The sequence below is a fragment of the Balaenoptera borealis genome (genome assembly GCF_965194805.1).
Source record: "Balaenoptera borealis genome assembly, chromosome: 13".
Taxonomy (NCBI): domain Eukaryota; kingdom Metazoa; phylum Chordata; class Mammalia; order Artiodactyla; family Balaenopteridae; genus Balaenoptera; species Balaenoptera borealis.
Window position 1 is genome coordinate 38422147 of NC_138870.1, and position 14114 is coordinate 38436260.

The following is a 14114-nucleotide window of genomic DNA, read 5'->3' on the forward strand; positions in this document are numbered from 1 at the left end:
CATCTTCTTTAAGCCAGTCGTTGGGTTGCTTCCATGTCTTGGCTATTATAAACAGTGCTGCTATGAACATTGGGGTGCATGTATCTTTTCAGAGTTTTTGTTTTTTCCCAGTATATACCCAGGAGTGGAATTGCTGGATAATATAGCAGTTGTATTTTTAGTTTTTTAGGAAACCCCATATTGGCTTCCCTAGTGGCTGCACCAATTTACATTCCTACCAGCAGTGTACAAGGGTTTCCTTTTCTCCACATCCTTGCTAGCATTTGTTATTTGTTGACTTTTTAATGATAGCCATTCTGACAGCTGTGAGATAATATCTCATTGTGGTTTTGATGTGCATTTCTCTAATAATTAGTGATGTTGAGCATCTTTTCACCTGCCTGTTAACCATCCATATGTCTTCTTTGCAAAAATGTCTGTTCATGTCTTCTGCCCATTTTTAAATCAGATTGTTTGTTTTTTTCTTTTTTTGATATTGAGTTGTATGAGCTGTTTATATATTTTGGATATTAGCCCCTTGTTTGTCTCATTGTTTGCAAATATTTCCTCCCATTCCATAGGTTGTCTTTTCCTTTCATTGATGTGTCCTTTGCTGTACAAAAGCTTTTAAGTTTGATTAGGTCCCATTTGTTTATTTTTGCTTTCATTTCTTTTGCCTTGGGAGACTGATCTAAGAAGATATTGCTGTGATTTATGTCCAAGAATGTTTTGCCTATATTCACTTATAGGAGTTTTATGGTGTCATGTCTTATATTTAGGTCTTTAAACCATTTTGAGTTTATTTTTGTGTATGGTATGAGGGGATGTTCTAATTTCATTGTTTTACATGTAGCTGTCCAGCTTTCCCAGCACCAGTTGTTGAAGACACTGTCTTCTCCATTGTATATTCTTGCCTTCTTTGTCATAGATTAATTGGCCGTTAAGTGCATGGGTTTATTTCTGGGCTCTCTATTCTGTTCCATTGATCTATGTGTCTGTTTCTGAGCCAATACCTTGTTGTGTTGATTACTGTAGCTTTGTAGCATAGTCTGAAGTCTGGAAGGGTTATACCTCCAGCTTCATTCTTTTTTCTCAGGATTGCTTTGGAAATTCTGGGTCTTTTGTGGTTCCATATAAATTTCAGGATTATTTGTTCTAGTTCTGTGAAAAATGTCATGGGTATTTTGAAAGGGATTGCCTTAAGTCCGTAGGTTGCTTTGAGTAGTATGACCATTTTAACAATATTAATTCTTTCTTCAGAGAATGAAAAGGATATACATCCATCAGATATCAAAGAAAGTAGTCTGAGGACCAAGACAATGTAGTGGTATGAAGAGTCAAGAAGAGGGAGGGCTAAATGACTCATATTTAAGATCCATTTCCTGGAGTTCTGGTAAAATGGTGTCATTGGTATCCCATTAGAGGGATTAAGATGACACTGGGTGCACATTGTGGAAGCCAAGTGATTGGGGTTGCTTATTTTTGTTCTGATTTTTGATATTAAATAAAAGAGGTGAGCCTCTAAGGCTTACAAGGTAGAGAGGATTTTTTTTTTTTTTTTTAAGGAATAAAGGAGGTTGAGCATATTTGAAAGCAGAGAAAGAAGGTAATGATGGCTGACATGTCTACAGAGCTTGTGTGTCAAGCCTCATGCTGAGGACTTTATACCCATGATCACATTTAATCCTTAAAAAAAAAAAAAAACCCTCAAGATGAAGCTATTTCCTTTACCACCTTTGAGATGAAGCCACTGATACTTGCAGAGTTTATTTGCCCAACATCACAGAGCTAGCAAATGGCAGAACCAGGATTTGAATTTTTGCTCGGAATCTTAACCATTATGCCCAGGAGTAAAAGGAAGACCAATACTACAAGAGCTAAGGGGCAATTGGTAGACTAAAATCGAGAGGATAGAGTCCTATGAAGGTGATAAGGAGTCATGACCTCAACTAGAAATCCCACAGAGGAGGAACTATGTCTAACTCGCACTATGTGGCTTGTCACGGTCATGGTTGATGCAGCTGATACAACCGAGACAGGAGTAGTTTGTGTTTGGTATGTGTGATGACAGAACTGACCTCTCATGGGGCCAGTTCCTTCCAGGTTCTCTGAACTGGCCCCCTTTTGTCATCTCATAATTCAGATTCCTAGGGGTCAGGAAGCCTCTTCCTGTTCTGGATGCCCCAGAGCTATCTGGTGCTAGCACACTCCAGAATTAAACTGTATCTGTCCTTCTCTGTCATGTCCTATAATGCCCGTAAGTAAAAGTTCATGGAGCACTTGGGGGTGGGGGGCCCCTCAGGGAAGAGGAGCCCAGTTGCTACACTGCAGTGATTTATATTCCTCAGTCAATCCCCACATAACAGGCAACCATCCACCCACCATCCACTCAACTTATTCATTCTTTCACCAGACATTTATTGCCTGTTTATTCTACTTTAGGCCTGTTCTAAGTGCTAAGGATATCAAGATTAAAAGACAAGCATCTCTAGGGGTGGCCATGGTAACTGAAGAGCAGCCAGGACTGAGGCAGGATTTCATATTCTTAGAGATGGGAAACATTTAAGGTGTTTGTTGGCTAAGAGCAATGAAGATAAAGGACTGAAGAGAAGAAAAGATATTGCCAAAGCAAGCTCAGGAAAGATAGGAAAAGGGAGTAATCTCCTGACACTGGAAGAGAGATGGTGTCCACCTGTGAGAGGTAGAGAGAAAGGCATGTGCAGGACTTTGCGTGAGCAGCTGCATTTGTCTGAGGAAGGAGGTGACGGCACTTGCGGAGTCTGGGAGTGAGGTGTGGAATGCGAGGAGCACCTTCAAAGTTTGGAACCGCTCCCCAGTGGAGGAGGGGGGCAAGAAGGAGACAGCTGTGCCTCATGGCGGCCTGTGATGGGAACCATGGAATTCTAATAAAGCCAGTTAACACAGTTATGTGGTTTCTCCTACCAGCACTTCATTGTTCACACACCCATTAAACCACAGGAGAAGCCCCTCTTTGGAATGATTCTCCTAGTCTTCTAACTAGAAGGACATTTGTTCATAAGAGCTAAAATCCTTGGGTCTGAGCCTTCATGTCCTAACTGAAATTATTCCTGACTCCTAGAGGATACAGAGGACATTTGGATTCTGCTTATGACCTGCTAGTGAGATGATCTGGGTTGCCCCTGGTAGAGCCTCAGGCTGAGTCATCTCCCTGGAAAGAGAGGAAGTCAGAGTGTCCGGTCTACACAGAACACCCCTCCCTCCACTGCACAGTGATTTCGGTTTTAGGCTAACAAGTTTTCCCTAGTTCGTGGTTACTCCTTTAGGATTCTTACTGGCAACAGAAATGAGCTCTAATTTAAGCAGACAAAGAGTTTATCAGAAGAATGTTAGGGGGCTCACAGGTTCATTGGAAGGCTTGGACAAACAAGCCTGGAGACGAGACTGCCAGAGGCAATGCCCCAAATCCCACTACACAGCTGGTCTGGGACAAAGCGTGGTTGCTCCCCGGGGCCCAGAGCTGCTTCTGGCGCCACCGACCAGCAGTGTTCCCCAAAAGCTCCTGCCAAAACCTCTGTCACTGCTGTCTCTGGAACAGGTATCCGCTCTCCCAGCCACCCCAGAACGGGTTCTGCGTGGCCTGACTTCTTTGCATCTCTAGCTTCTGACTCAGAGTCTGGAGTGGGTGGTCTGATGAATAGCGCCTAGCTCATGTGCCAGTAGCTGAACTTCATGGGAGACAAGGAACGGGAGTGTTTCTGTTTTTATCTGCTGTTAGGGGACGTGGGCTCTGGTGGGAGTTAAAATGTTGAGTGGCCAAAAAGAATGACAGATGTCCATTACAGTGCCGTAGACCCATGAGTGAATGTTCCAGTCCTTCTGTACTGGGGAAGATTCTAGGTCACTGGATGCTGAGTTTCTCTGTAGTTCCTCTACAGCAGACTATTTCAAATTCTCCTTTGAATCTTCAGCACTTTGAAGGATACTCTCAGGAAATGTTTGTAGAACAAATTAATACGTGTTTGTTGAGTATATTCTTTCAGCAAACACATATTGGGCATGTACTCGTGCCAAGCACTTTGTCAAGCGTTGTTTGAAGGATCAGAAAAGCGTTCACACAGTAGTAAAGAAAGAAGCCAGCAGGAACAAGGACCGGGCTGGCATATGCAGGAATCACAATATAAGGTTCGGGTCTAAGGTGAAGAAATACTGCTTGGGTACAAAGCAGGGCGGGTCTGAACCGGCTTCCCAGCTGACGTTGGGGATATGGTGGATGTGGGGTGGAGAGGGCTGAGAAACATAGCAGGGTGGATTGCAGAGATGGGGGATGGGAGACTGGCAGAGTGGACGGCCACCTGCTGGGAACAGAATGGGAAAGCGGCACCTCCAACCACCCTGGCTCTCATCTCACTGGGCTTTTCTAGGCAAGTTTGGCGTGTTCACTTATAGCACTTGCTGGTTTTCCTCTAAGTGACTATTCTATGCTCAAGTTGTAACAAATAATTAAGTGTGTTATATTTGTAAAGCTCTTAGAACAGTGTCTGGCACAGTAAGTACTATATAACCATTCACTCAATATATGAAAATAAAGCAATATTCTGTTTCTAATACTTCCACAAAATAGGTTAGGGATTCCACTGGGAGTCACATTTAGTCAAATGCTAGGTGTATTTTTTTCACCTTTGACCTTTTACATACAGCACCCACTTTACATTTATTAGGTGCTTTTCATGTTCTAGGCACTGTCTGTAGCACAGCAGCCCAGCACCCCCTCTGCCCATTCACAGCTGGCAAATCTTAAGTGTTGCTCCCTGGGCAGAGTGCCCTGACTGTCTGACCCACTGGATTACCTAGGCATTGACCCAGTAATTCCTCTCTATCTTGTTAAATGCTGAAGTTAAAAACTGAAATTAATGCAGCTTTTTCAGTTGTCTTCAGTGGGAGAATTGGTCCAATTCACCTCTTGTGATTATTAAAGATGGAAATTCTAGTTTATGTGGTTTAAATCATATAATCCTCATGAGAACCTCAGAATGAAGCCAGTGAAGTGTTCTCCATTCTGCAGATGAGGAAAATGAGGCCAGGGAGTTCATGTTTCCTGCCAAGGGTCAAAGAACTAATAGGTAATGGCATCAGATTTGAACCCAGGCAGGCTGGTTTCAGACCCTGTGTGGTTAACCCCTATGTCCACTCATTTTCTTCTTTTCATAAAGCAGCATAACTCCTTCATCATCAAAAGTATTCTCTTCAAAGGTCAAATGAGTCTCTACCTTTACATGCTTCCCTTACAAGTTAGGACACAGCTTAGCAAAAGCCTAGCCAGATAGAACCTAATATCAATAAATAAGGTGTATCCTGTATCTTTTTAAATGGTCATGTAATATGGACAGATATATTATCAATTAACTAGTTTTGTAGATTTAGGTGTTTTTTATAGCTTCACAAACATTTCATTCTTGCAGAGAGAAAAATTTATTTGCATTTTGCCAAAATTGTCTGTGTTTTTTAAATTGAATTTGGTCAAGGCATGCAAAGATGAAATATACACATCCAAAACTGAACTATTTGAATGTCTGGTATAGAAACAAAATTTTAATAATGTAAACTCTCAGATCTGGACCATAACTCTGGTAAATGACATCAGTGAATGAGACTCCAAAAACTCTATTTGTGTGCAAAACCTCTCATTAGCCAAAAATGTCCTTGGAATTGTGCCAAAGCCAGAGACTTTTATGCACCTCAAATGGCCATAAACTCACAGGGACAACCAAGGGTCTTCCAGAGTGCCAAGAGAATCCAGTTATTCTCCACAGCATTACATCTGAGGAATCCAAACCCACAAGTCACCAATAGCCAGAGCACTTTCATTGCTTCTGTGCTCTTTTGAGCAAATGTGTCTCTTCATCGGGTTCAAATTGGTTTGTTGTTTATTTTTTTATTAAAAAAACAAACAAACAACTTTTTGTTCCCTTGGTAAAACTGAAGGCCTAACGTAATTTCCAATTTCTTTTGACAGAGGAAAAGACGAGCATATGAATCTAACCTCATCTGTGACGGCCTGCAGCTAGAAGCAACCAGATCGGTAAGTGTCAGACCCTTCCCAGCCGCTGGCTGCCCATTGCTGCTGGGAGCCCCCATGTCACTCGGGATGCTGTGATGGCATTCGAAACGTGTAACCCCAGCCATACCTTAGCTGTAAGCTGGGAAGGGAGTCGATCAAAATCTGCATTATAGAATATACATTTGTTTCTCATAAAAGCCAGCAGATCTTTTTTAATAGCCAAAGAATGTAATAATAAATCCATATAAATGTATTTATTCAAGAACCTTTTTGAAGATTTTTTTCATTATACAAACAATAGTTTACCAAAAAATAAAAAATAGAAAATGTAGGAATAGTGGAATCTGTACCTTAATTATCCATAAATAATCTTACAGTTCTTTTAAACATTTTTTTGCTCAGATGTATACATTTTTTTCCCTTCCAGAAAGGAAAACTATTATTTCACAATTTTTAAATTTGCTTTTTTCCCTTTATTATATAGTAAATGCATTTCTATATCAATAAATATAATTCTTTTAAATTCTTTTTAATGGCCATGTAACATGACATTGAACAGATATATAATAAATTAAACAGTCTTCTTCTAGGTTTAAGAAATTTAAAAAATTGTTATTACAGTAACACCGCAGTGACTAGTCTAGTGCTTTTATGTTTAGTTACTAATTTGGACTAAAAATTAACACGTTTGCTTTTTTTCATCTAAAATATTGGTAATTTTATGAAAGAACTATGCAACATAAAAAAAAAAATCTGTGTTTTAAAACTGTGAAAATAGTTGCTTTGGTTTTCTGGTTTGTGTTTTCATTCTTCCAATATAGATTTTGGATGACAAGCTTGTATTTGTAAAAGTACATGCCCCATGGGAAGTGCTATGTACATATGCTGAGATAATGCACATCAAATTGCCTCTGAAACCCAATGATCTTAAAACCCGGTCCTCAGCCTTCGATAATTTCAGTTGGTTTACCAAAGTCCTCCAAGTGGATGAAAGTATCATCAAGCCAGAGCAAGAGTTTTTCACTGCCCCATTTGAGAAGAACCGCATGAATGACTTTTACATTCAAGACAGAGATACGTTCTTCAATCCAGCCACCAGAAGCCGCATTGTAAGTCTAAACCCAATTTAGCTGCTGTCTTTGGGTGATTTAGAACCTGCTGTTGGATGATTAGTGGTTTAGTTTGGCTGGTTTGGTTTGGTTTTTAAAAGCTGCCCCAAAAAAAAGAAAGAAAGAAAATATGCCTACAGATTCCTGTTAAGATAGTAAACAATGATTGGTTAGTTACACTGTGTAAAACACACACTATATTTTGTAATCTTTTCAGGTTTACTTCATTCTTTCTCGGATCAAGTATCAAGTAAGGGACAACGTTAAAAAGTTTGGGATTAACAAACTCGTAAGCTCTGGGATCTACAAGGCAGCTTTCCCTCTCCATGATGTAAGTCAAACAGCAAAAATGAAATAAAATATCTAATGTGTACTCCAGTGTTAGTAGGGAAGGGCTAACTTCTTGACCTTGTTTCTTCCTTGGTAAAATGAAAACAATGTATTGCAAGACTACAAGCTCATTTAGGGCAGGAACCATGTTGTATTGTTTAATGCTGAATCCCAGGCACAGGGAAGCCCCTCAGTTTAAATGAGTGAATGAATGAGTCAATGAATGAATGAATGAACAAAGGAATGAACAGTAGCTTACCCATAGTTAATGTGTGGAGTGTGTAGATTAGCAGTCAAGAGCATACACTCAGGCTGAACTACCTGCTGTGCCACGTTCTAGCTGGATGATCTTGTGAAAGTCATTTAGCCTGTCTGTTCGTCAATTTCCTCAACAATAAAATGGGGGTAATAATGGTACCTACCTCATAGAGTTGTTATGAGTAGTGGTCCCCAACCTTTTTGGCACCAGGGACCGGTTTCATGGAAGACAATATTTACACGCATGGGGGGATGGGGATGGTTTAGGGATGATTCAAGCACATTGCATTTATTGTGCACTTTATTTCTATTATTATTACATTGTAATACATAATAAAATAATTATACAACTCACCATAATGCAGAATCAGTGGGAGCCCTGAGCTTGTTTTCACTTGGCCACTCACTGGTAGGGTTTTGATTGATATGAGTCTGCAAGCAATTGATTTATTATGGTCTCTGTGCAGTCAAACCTCTCTGCTAATGATAATCTGTATTTGCAGCCGCTCCCCAGTGCTACATCACTGCCTCAGCTCCACCTCAGATCATCAGGCATCAGATTCTCATAAGGAGCACGCATCCTAGATCCCTCGCATGCGCAGTTCACGGTTGGGTTTGCACTCCTGTGAGAATCTAATGCCGCCGCTGATCTGACAGGAGGCGGTAATGCGAGCGATGGCGACCAGCTGTAAATACAGGTGAAGCTTCCCTCGCTCGCTGGCCACTCACCTCCTGCTGTGTGGCCAGGTTCCTAACAGGCCATAGACTGATGCCAGTCCGTGGCTCAGGGGTTGGATACCCCTGGTTATGAGGATCAATGAATCCACGTCAATGTTAGAACACTTCCTGGCATATAATAAGTACTATATATCTGTCAGCTATTTTCATAATTACTATTATTATCATCAACCAGAAAAGTATTGGTTCTTTGTAAGAAAAATACATGTTAGACCATTTCATTTATCATTTTCTGTAATACAGGCTTCTTCCCCTCTGAAATACCATTTTCAAACTGTGCCCTGGAATATCACAGGGCTTTTAAACAGGCGTCTTGTCAGGGGTTCTTGTCACGATGGCGATACAGCAGAGCGTTGACATTTTTTAAGGACTGTGTACTGAGATGACAGCAACTCCTCAAATTCAGGAGCACTTCTCTAGCTGGTAACATCACTCATGACATGAAATTTTTAAAATGTGACTGCTTTAGACCCTTAATGATTCCATAAATGCAAGGATATTATATCTAAGCTTTTAAAATAAATTCTGTCATTGAAATAAAATACTATATTATATTGCACTGTTACTCTGTTATATTAGCTGTCAATTTATCTGAATCTCTAAGACCAAAGAAAGCAAAGACTGAGACTGATAATTGCTACTGTGTAATACATGTATTTGTAGATAAAGACAATATTGAAATGTACTGTATAAGATAATAAAACTAGGACAATAAATAGCTTCTTCATACACATGCATAAATAGAGAACAGGGAGCTGAGTGGAGAAGCAGAAGCTGAGCTTCCTGGCTAAGAGACCCAACACAGCAGTCCAGCCCTACAGGCCACGTGCTTTATATTTGTGCCCCAGCAAAATCAGCAATGAGAGCATGACATGAACTTTGGGGACACTTGGAAATAGCCATCATGATTATTAATATGGGATGCCAAGGTTCTATAATATTCAGTTGACATCTACCCCAGTTCTTTTCCCCTAAAGCCTTTTAACTGCACTAGTCCCATGTCCAGGCTAAGGAATGATCTTGTGTGGTATTTGGAAAGGAAGTAAGAGGAGGTCAGGACCCATGTTAAGGCTTTAATACTAATACTTTTCTGGTTGATAATAACATCTGTCAATAATTATGAAAATAGCTGACAGATACATAGTACTTATTATATGCCAGGGAGTATTGTAACATTGACATGGATTAATTGATCCTCTTAACAGCTCTATGAGGTAGCTGCTATTATGATCCCCATTTTATTGATGAGGAAATTGATGAACGGAGAGGCTAAATGACTCTCACGAGGTCATCCAACGAGAAAGTGGCGGAGCAGGTGTTTCTGGTTCTAGTACAGGTGGAAGGAAAGTGAGTCAGGTTGAATTTAAGCAGAAGCAGGAAGTTTGGTTTCTTGAACAAGCTAAATGTATAACATCATGTCAGGCTTTTTTGTTGTTTATATTTTATGTGTGGTCACAGAATAACTACTGAATTGTGGGGCAAAAAGCCTGGGTTTTAGAATTGACCCTGCCACTAACCAGCCAAGGCCCTGGTTTCCCCAGGTGTCCAAGGAGGGGCTGGATTCTCAGGTGTTCCTCCACTGTAGCAGTTTGGGCCCTTAAGCAGCCCAGTTTTTCACTGTTTAGGACTGGCCCATTTACAGGACATTAAGCATCTTCAGGGCTCTCACCAAGTACTGGTGGTGGTCCCCAGGATTCTAACAGCCAAGCATTCCTTTCCACCCACATTGGCAAATGGTCCTCCCGGGGTTAGTATTACCCCCGGTTGAGAATTACTAAAAATTACATGGTATTTTCATCTCTTCCAGCAAATAAGGACCCCTTATTTACAAATGACTGTGAAGTGTTAGTACCACATTTAATCAACAGAACACATGAACACATGGTGATTGTGATGCTCATTTTTTTGCTTCTGCTTCCCAGTGCAACTTCAGCAGTCCGTCAGAGGACCTCAGCTGCCCCAATGAACGCTACCTTCTGTACAGGGAATGGGCTCATCCTCGAAGCATATACAAAAAGCAGCCCTTGGATCTTATCAGGTGAGTTGTAGCAAGCACTCCAAGGAGAAGGGCTCAGGATTCCCCTCGTGGCTTCTAAATGTGACAGTCCTCCAAGAGTACTGCTAACCAGTGGAATTCACCTGCAGCCCTGAGCTTCATTGCCCAGAGTTTTTATTGAGGCTTCATTACCTAGGCATGATTGATCGAGTCATTGCCCACATGGCTCAATCTCCAGCCCCTTCTTCTCCTGTTGGTCCTGCAATATCACATGGCTCCAATCACATGGTTGGTCTTTCTGGCATGGCCAGTCTCCATCCTGAGTCATCTCATTAGCACAAACCATCTAGGGTCCACCATGAATAACAAAGTCATTCCTATCTTGGGAAATTCCAAGGCATTTGAGGTTACCTCCAAGGAACTGGGACCAAATACCCACCAAATTCTTCATTAAACAGGAGTAAATATTAGATTTAGCTGAAATTGTATGATAAGAGATACCAATTTTCACTGCTTTCCTGTATCTGCTGTTAGGTACCATTTCCGTCGGCATATGAATATGATGTCTAGTTCAGCATTTGTGTTCTGAAAGCACCAATGTCGGCTACTTTCCAGAAGCTTATGTTGTTTGGGCAAGGCTACTGGAGAGAGAGAGAGATCAAGAACAACTAAACAAACAAAAATAAGCAAATAAGTGAACAAAATTTCTGATTGAAATGAAGAAAATAGCACAGTGATAAGATGGGGAGGGGTGGCGTGAAGTGAGTCTAGAAAGTTATCTTTGAGTAGGTGGCATGTGAGCTGAGATTTGTCTAGTGAAAAGGAGCCCGTACTTTGAGGATCTGGAAAAAGTCATTCTAGGAAGAGAGGCAGCTGGTACAGTGGCCCCGAGGCACAAAAACACTTGGCAAGTTTGAGGAAATTGTGAAAACCAGTGCTAAGGAGAAAGAGAAAGATGAGACGCAAGGTTAGAAGGGTATCAGGAGCATGGAGAGGAGTGTAGACAAGTGCAGTGAGAAGCTGTTGTAATATTTTAAGCATTCGAGTAATTTTATCTCGCTTACATTTTGCAAAGATAGTGTGGAGAATGGGTTACAGGGGGCGCAGGAAGCAGGGCGAGCCGGTAGGAGGCCAGTAGCATGAGCCAGATGAGAGATCGTGGGAGCAGATGTAGAAGCATTTGGGGATTCGGGTTGACAGGACGTGGTCATGGGTTGGATGTGGAGGGTGAGGAGAAGAGGAGGGTCAAGGCAGCCCCCGCTGGCCTGTTCTTTCTATGAAATCTCAGTGCCCGTCCACCTGAACTTGGGGAAAGCCTCTTCACCTTAAAAGTGAGAGTTTTAAAACACTGAAGAATTTTCGTTTTGTTTTACATTTTATTAAGGGAAATTTCAAACGTGTACAAAAGCAGAGAGAATAGTACAGCAAGTCTGCCTACTATGTCTGTCACCCAGCTCCAAACATTATAAACTCCTAGTCACTGTTATTTCTTGTTTATCTCTACCTCCTACTGGGTCATTTTGAAGAAAATTCCAAATAGTTTAACATTTCATTAGTAAAATGACAAGGTCTCTTAAATACAACCAGAATACTCCTTTTGTTTAAAAGTCATGAAATAATCAGTATTCACGTTTTCCTGATTATCACAAAAATATGTTTTTTTTAACAGTTTTTTGGTTGTAATCAGAATCCAAACAAGGTCCAGATGTTGCAACTAATATATCTCTCAAGTGGCTTCTAATCTATAATTTTCCCATTTCCTTTTTGTTTTCCTTGCAGTTGTTGAGGGGCAGATTCTCTATTCTCTATTTGGCTGATTTCATTCTCCCCTGTGGTGTTAGACTTGTTTCTCTGTCCTATGTATTTGCTTTAGTTAAGTCATTTGATCCTCATCTAAAAGCTTGATCTGATTGAGGTTCGACTTTGTGCAAGAATACTTGTGTGAGTTTTGTACTTCTGTCAAAAAGTACATAGTGTCCAGTTGTCTCTCTCCTGACGATAGCAGCCATTAATGAATGTTGCGTATTTCATTTGGTCATACTCTGATTTCTTCCTTCATTTATTAGCTGGATCAGAATTATGAAGAGGCACTTTCTCTCATTAACTCGAGTTATCCTGTAGAATAAAATTTTGAAAGAGGATGTTTGTACACATGTCAATATTTGAAGTTGATATTTATATGAGGGTTCCCTTCCATTATCTTCGTTTTATGTTAAACCTATAGCATGTGATGGCAGGGTGATAGGTTTGATGGCTTTTTAATCATTCTTCATGGGTTTTTGTTTGGGAGCAGGGATTCTGTAAAGAAAACAATTTCCCCATGATTTTAAGTATCTTTTGCTAAAATACATTTAACTATTCCCTGTCCCTGGTCCACATGTTCCCTTTGTTGCTTCCAATTAGTAACCCCTTGAGCACTCAGGCTGTTAAACCTTCATTGCTGGTTCCCAGGGGTTAGCAGAGGGAAAATGAACTCTTTCCCAAACAGCAAACCAAACAAACCAGAAAGAACAACCTGGAGGAAACAGACTTTGCCCTGGAAAAAAAAAGCAAAGTTTCCCTCAACACTCTCTCTGAGTGCTAAGATGTGGTATCCACAGTACAAGGACAGGATTCTATTTTTTAAAAAAGAAAGAAAGAAAGGATTATTCTGAGAATAGAATGCAGCTCTTAGGAATTAAAAATGAACAGAACAGAAAAAAACCCCAACAGCAGTGTTAAAAAATGAAGTTGAAGTAATTGTGCAGAACATAGAGCAAAACTATAAAGGAATAGCGGGAAAATGGGGGAAAAGATAAAAATTTAAAAATCAGTCCAGGATGTGCAATGAACAAATAATAGGAATGCTAAAAATAAGGACAGAGAAAATGTAAGGAGGAAATCAGATAAATATTTCATGACAAGTACCTGTAGAACTGTATTGAAGAACTGAGTGCCCTGAGTCTCTGGATGGACAGACAGTACTCAGAGCCCAGCCCGGAGAATGAACTGGAGCCATCAAGCCACTGCAACGTGACCTCTCAAATACTGCAGACAGACAGAAGATCCTATGAGCCTCCAGAAAGAAAAACAGGTTTCATGTGAAGGAGCAAGACTCATAATAGCGTTGAATTTCTCAACAACAACACGGCAACGTACCAGAAAAGAGAGCAATAATTTCATATTTCTGAGGAAGGTGCTTTTTTTAACTCACGGTCCAAATGCAGTATGGCCAAACTGTTCATTAGGTGTGAGGAATTTTCACAATTTAAATGTGCGAAGTAATGGAGGAGGTACTCCACCAAGAAGGAGAAAGATGTGAATTCAGTGAACGGGGATTCCCAACCCGAGAGAGGGACAGGGCGATCCCAGGTGACAGCTCTGTAGCAGGACTAGCAAATCATTAATCCAGGTGGCAGGAGCTCTGAAGAGATTGAGTCAAGGACATGAAATTGATAGGCTACCTCATGTGTTAGAAGGTAGTGAGAAAGTTACACATTAAAGGAAAGTCTGGGGTTGAATTGTTGATAAGTACACAGAAAGCTAAGCAATGAACCACCAAGACAATTATTAATTCCAGAGAAAACAAAATATTGGGCAGGAGAGAAAATAAGCATAGCAGATGACTTGATGCAGCTGTGAACAGTCTTTACAGAGTCTTAATATTTATAAAGCAAGGATATTG

The 14114-nt window shown here is 40.6% G+C and overlaps 1 protein-coding gene and 1 long non-coding RNA gene across 3 annotated transcripts in view; one reads left to right on the forward strand and one right to left on the reverse strand.

Annotated features, from left to right (window-relative positions):
• Positions 1–14114, forward strand: part of ANO6 (anoctamin 6) — a 219760-nt gene that overhangs the window by 139060 nt on the left and 66586 nt on the right. For both annotated transcript variants that reach the window (XM_082349376.1, XM_082349377.1), the window contains 4 exons: positions 5975–6040; positions 6841–7128; positions 7346–7459; positions 10377–10492. In XM_082349376.1, the coding sequence (XP_082205502.1) occupies positions 5975–6040; positions 6841–7128; positions 7346–7459; positions 10377–10492 (584 nt within the window). The remainder of the gene's footprint in view (positions 1–5974; positions 6041–6840; positions 7129–7345; positions 7460–10376; positions 10493–14114) is intronic.
• LOC309608886 overlaps positions 1–14114 on the reverse strand; it is a 542507-nt gene that overhangs the window by 135705 nt on the left and 392688 nt on the right. The gene's annotated exons all lie outside the window — the stretch shown is intronic.